This window comes from Pygocentrus nattereri, chromosome 22 (genome assembly GCF_015220715.1).
Source record: "Pygocentrus nattereri isolate fPygNat1 chromosome 22, fPygNat1.pri, whole genome shotgun sequence".
Classification (NCBI taxonomy): Eukaryota; Metazoa; Chordata; class Actinopteri; order Characiformes; family Serrasalmidae; genus Pygocentrus; species Pygocentrus nattereri.
This window is the reverse complement of record NC_051232.1, coordinates 15,107,563-15,113,562: the sequence shown is the minus strand read 5'-3', so window position 1 is coordinate 15,113,562 and position 6,000 is coordinate 15,107,563. Positions and strand designations below refer to the sequence as shown.

Here is a 6,000-nt window from a genome sequence, read left to right as displayed (position 1 = left end):
TCAGACTCACTAGCTGGCTCAGACTCACTTGCTGGCTCAGGCTCTCACTCGCTCGCTCAGACTCTTACTCACTAGCTGAGACTCTCACCAGCAGGCTCAGACACTCGCTGTCTCTGACTTTTACTCTCTCGGACTCTCACTCCCATTATCCCTCCTCCACCAAACTACTGTTGTTACTATGCACTCTAGAAGGTAGCATTCTCCTGGCATCCACCAAAAACCCAGACTCATCCATCAACTGCTATTTTGTTTCACTTACTATTTATGAAGCAAATATTGTTCTGACATGAGTGACAGACACATATTAAAGTAGTAAAATTGATATCCTCATGCACAGTTTGACAAGGTTTATTTCAAATGTTCTAGCAGTTAGCCACCAAATAAAAGTATAAATTATTTGTACTAGTAATTGGCATACACATTTGATTTATTATGATTACTACTCAAACATTAAAATTGTACTTGAGATTCTGCATGAACAAAGATGGTAATATCTCACAGACAATGAAGGTCTATGTTTTTGCAAATGAATTTATTATGCACATCCAGTATATTATACCAAACAAAAATGCATTCCACACAGCCAAAGATTTAACAGTGACATGAACTTACTTGCTTTCCTTTTGCAAAACATTCTGGCTGTAATAAAAAGTAATAACAGATTTACAAATTACAACCACAGGGAGTAGACAGCTGACTCCGAGAGTGAAAAACACAGCTCGCGTAAGGACTCAGAGAGCATGCTTGTGAGAGTGCACAGAAATCAATTATGTGCTCAGCTAAAGCTAGAAGATTTGATACTTCAGACAGATGGAGCCAGTGATTTGGGCTTGAAGCCATGGTGTCCTTGGTGGCTCCTATTTGTCTGAAGTTCAGATCTTGAACAGAAAACTCAATCTAAACATGATGCATGTTTTTGTTTAGAGCACTATTATATTTGTGTGGCTCCCTTTGAAGCATTTTATTCTCACAGGATAAAGCTGTCACAGTAGACCGCTTCCAGTCTTTTGTGAGCTTGAACTCAGATGTCCATAATCTCTTACAGTAGGGTCAAACAATAGATATTATATTATAGACCCAGAGAACACAGAATACAATATTAAAAATGTTTGACATTAAACTTAATTTAACCATCTAACAAAGCTTGAGTGGAAAATGCAAGACACAAATATGATAAAACAGACTTGCTGACCAGTTCTATCTGAGAACTGTGTGGGTGTGGCAAATTACCCTCTCTGAAAGGTCTCCTTTCAACACTATTAGCCATGGATGACTGGATAAATGGACAAATGAAGGAATGTATGAATGAAAGAATGGAGAAAGAACAATGTTTATTTACAGATAAACGGAAGACTGAGAGACAGGCAGCTACAGACAGGTGGTCTATCTTGCTAGCTTTTGGCTATGTTGGGTTAGCTTCAAGTTTCTCTGACTTTTTGTTTGTTTTGCGTTGGCAAGGCAAGAGAGGTCAGCCTTATTGTTAAAGTAGAAACTAATAATAAAATTTTATTAAAATATTATATAGCAATAATAAAATTACATAACCATTTCCAAATCTCTCATTGAGGCAGCCCAATTTTAGTAGTTATCATCCAATACTTAGTCTGATTAATCAGCCCTTCATTACATTAAATCAGAAGTGCTGGTGGCGGATTTGAATGAGAATACGCAGCTAGCTCATGACATCTCAACTACTTTTTAAAACCTGAAATTCTTTTTTTAATTGGCAGAAACACTTGAGAGAAATGTTAATATGTTAAATTTGCTTATGTGTTTGAATTTTGCACAGTGCTATATGTATTAATACTGTCAAATTTATACATTATGAAAACCATTAATTTTTTGAACTCCGTTCACAAATTATTCTAGTTTGAACCATCTGAAGTAGCGCAGGCTGAATCCCAGCTGTTCAAATCGTCTGTTGCTAAAATAGAATCCATGACTGTAGCCTTCTTGTTCAAAAAGGGCTTTTAAACAATCTTTTAAGCAATCTCTTCTGCAGACTATGCAGTGCTCATGTGAGATCTATGGATAAATCATCGAGCAGCAATAGTTGAAAGCTATGTTGAAAAGTTGAAACTTTCAAAAGTTGAAAAACTTATCCTTGAAAGCCTTAAATGTAACAAAAATGCACAAGATGTATGAACAAAGCGTGACAATTATGGAGTAACCAGATGCACCACTAATTGGGCGATATATTCAATGGGTGGAACATAGGGCCACTGTTGCTCTCATTAGATGTCGAAATCGGAAACCACGTTCACGACGTAAAACACACTTTTCATGTTTAGTTTGGCAAAATCTGTTTTTTTTTTCGATCTAGACCAGGAAATAAACAACAGAGCGCTGTAGAATTCAGAAAATTTTCAAACAAAGAAAAATGATGACTAAAAGATATATATTCTGTCCTATTTACAGGCCACATTTTAGGGCTGTTTTGTACAATATGGTCAGTTTTTCTTTTGAGACTGAGAATAGTCCACAAACCAAAAATATCCAGCCAACAAAGTCCTGTGGGCAGCATCCTGTGACCACTGATGAAGGACTAGAGGATGACCAACACAAACTATGCTGACACATGAGCTGTCTCTGACTTTACATCTACAAGGTGGACCAACTAGGTAGGCGTATCTAATAGAGTGGACAGTGAGTGGACAAACTCCAAGGGCATTGCTGTGTCTTATCCACTCGCACCAGCACAACACACACTAACACACCACCACCACATCAGTGTTACTGCAGTGCTGAGAATGAGCCAACACCCAAATGGTACCTGCGGTGTATATATGGGACTTATAATTATATTTACTTACAGTACTGTGCGAAAGTCTTAGGCACCCAAGACACATTTTCAGAAAAGAGAAAAATGTTAATATTTGAATGAACAAAATTTATAGAATATTAATGAATAATGATTGTATATATATATATATATATATATATATATATATATATATACATATATAATAGTGATTTTCTGGATGTTTAACCATTTTCAAACCTCTCTTCGAGAAAGCCCAGTATTATATGTAGTTATAAAGCAACTCCTGGTTTGACCAATCAGTGCTTCATTAAATTGTGCTCATGATGTAATTGATGATATTAACAAGTCTCTGTGTCTCTATGTTTATCTGAATTATGAATATGCCTTTATTTTAATGTATATTGTGATAAACTCACTGCTAAGGTAAGCTGTTAAAAATTTGCTTACATGCCTAAAACTTTCGTACAGTACTGTATATGTATTTATTAAACATGGAATGGATGCATGATCCCTTGTCCTGACACTGTATAAATACAAATGTGTGTGTATGTTTGATGCACCCCTACTGACAGACAGCATTACAGTGGGAGGGTGTATGGCAACATCTATCTCAGTGGCGTCAGGGATCCTCTCCTGCTTTATGCCGCTGGTCCCCCTTAGGATTTCTTGAGTCGGCGTAATCGGGATATTCTGGGCACACTCGGCTTCTCCTCTTTGGCGGCCGATCTGGAACTAATAGAAGAGCTGGAGGATACAGCCCTGACAGATAGGCCTCTCAGACTTGCGGCCAGTCTGCTTTGGTTAGTGTGCTTGGCGTTGCTGTTGCTGAGGGGGAGGCGTGGGGACTGTTTTCCATGTGTAAGCAGCTCCTCTTCCAACATGCCCTCAGAAGAAGCCTGAGCAGCAGCACCAGGGCAACTGGGAGAGGGGCCCAGTGTGGAGCTCTGCATCAGGGCCATGGTGGAACAACTGTGTGTTTCAGCGCCAATGAAAAGCTCTCGAACACATGCCTTTTTGGCCTCGCGATGGTTAAAGTCTTCCATGGGGCTGCTTGGGAGGCGTCTTCTCCTCCTCCCAGTTGTCTGATGGTCTTGTGGGTTGCTTTCAGAGTCATGGTCCATGTCATGCTTCTTTGCACAATCCTCAGCCTCCAAGTTCTGCTCGACCTGCTCACTATGATCACTGCATCCTGTCTAAAAGAGACACACTTTAAATAATTATATGTTGGCAAGTGAAAGTGTTTTGAAATAGAGGCAAGTACAAATACACATTTTTTGCATATTTTATTTTTTTAAATGACTTGAGCTCAGGAGATGCCTGATAATGAATGGACCAATAGAAACTGATAACAATGGAAATAGATACTCCAAAATTGCTTAGAATAAAATCATTTTACATTAACTTATATTAAAAGTAGAAAACAAACATTTTAGCTTTCTCCTATAAAGTTACCATCCTGGATATTTTTTATTTGGACTGAATAATCTATTTATAATATTATTAAAATCATAATATCATAATATTATTAAAAAACAATCATATAATATTGCACAACAAGAAACAATTTATTATATTTACCATATTATATATGATATTCCTACCTACATTGTAAGATACTCTTTTTGCCATTAAATCACTTTTGCAGTGTATGTAGCACAGTAGCACTCACCTTATCTCCCTTGGAAGCTGTCTGCATGGACACATCCATGACTTCATCCTCATCAGTCTCTTTTTCTTGCAGGACAAAGTGTTCTGCATCCCTTGGTAGCTGGTTCTGGACCAGGATTTTATGTTCAGGTTCCGGACGGGCATCAGCCTGCCTGGTTCTGTAAATAAAAACAATAAATAAAATTATGTGAGTCTTAGCAGCATCCCAAACTTGAAAGATTTGCATCAGAATAATACTCACATCTTTTGAAGGGCAGCCCTCTTTGTTATTGTGGAGCTGTTTAATGGGTCTATGGTTTCTCTGGGGCCAGAAAAATACCCCGACCTGCTTTGTCCACTCTGCTCAGCCTTGAAAAAGACAAACCATGATGAAAAGAAGAGGAAATATTTTCACTGGCTTCCTATGGAAATACTTAATATTATTAATAATACTTAATTTGCTTGATGGCAAAACTCTGTCACTACTACAGCACCTGAAACACAATCCCTACAGTTGACATGGGTAGAAGTAAAGAGTACATAGATTCAGAAAGAGAACAAGAAGAAGGCGAGGGAGAGACTGGCTTTAGATGGTGAAACTTTCATGCAACTTCAAATGCTTGAAAATTAAGGGAAAGCACAATTTTACTTGTGAAAAAAAAAAAATTGCTCATCTGCCTTCACACGCATATGGAAATGACTGAGATCACATTCTTAATCCACAGGGTTTAATATGATGTCAGCCCACCCTTTGCAGCTATAATAGCTTCAGCTCTTCTGGGAAGGCTTTCCACAAGGGTTAGGAGTATGTTTATTATGGGAATTTTTTACAGATCTTCCAGAAGCACATTTGTGAGGTCAGAATTAGAGACAGAGAGGTCTCCACTCCAATTCATCACAAAGGTGTTCTATTGGGTTGAGGTCAGCACTCTGTGCAGGCCAGTCAAGTTCTTCCTCACCAAACTCACTCATCAATGTCTTTATGGACCTTGCTTTGTGCACTGGTGCGCAGTCATGTTGGAACAGGAAGGGGCCGTCCCCAAACTGTTCCCACAAAGTTGGGAGCATGAAATTGCCCACAATCTCTTGGTGCTGAAGCATTAAGAGTTCCTTTCACTGGAACTAAGGGGCTGAGCCCAACTCCTGAAAAACAACCCCACACCATAATCCCCCTCCACCAAACTTTACACTTGCCACAATGCAGTCAGACAAGTAACGTTCTCCTGGCAACCGCCAAACCCAGACTCATCCATCGGATTGGCAGATGGAGAAGTGTGATCGGTCACTCCAGAGAACACGTCTCCACTGCTCTAGAGCCCAGCGGCAGCGCTTTACACCACTGCATTCCATGCTTTGCATTGCACTTGGTGACATACTGCTTTGATGCAACTGCTCAGCCATGGAAACTCATTCCATGAAACTCATTCCATGTTCTTGAGCTGATCTGAAGGCCACATGACATTTGGAGGTCTGCAGCGATTGACTCTGCAGAAAGTTGGTGACCTCTGCGCACTATGCTAGTCAGCATCCACTGACCCCACTCTGTCATTTTACGTGGCTGACCACTTTGTGGCTGAGTTGCTGTCATT

The 6,000-nt window shown here is 39.4% G+C and overlaps 1 protein-coding gene across 1 annotated transcript in view; it reads right to left on the bottom strand.

The window, feature by feature from the left end:
• Positions 1–3,095: 3,095 nt before the first annotated feature.
• LOC108413826 (SLX4 interacting protein) overlaps positions 3,096–6,000 on the bottom strand; it is a 109,902-nt gene continuing 106,997 nt past the window's right edge. Inside the window, exons 6-8 of the mRNA XM_037533069.1 lie at positions 4,674–4,780; positions 4,434–4,590; positions 3,096–3,957 (exon numbers count right to left, since the gene is read on the bottom strand). Of these exons, the coding sequence (XP_037388966.1) occupies positions 3,421–3,957; positions 4,434–4,590; positions 4,674–4,780 (801 nt within the window). The 3' untranslated portion in view covers positions 3,096–3,420. The remainder of the gene's footprint in view (positions 3,958–4,433; positions 4,591–4,673; positions 4,781–6,000) is intronic.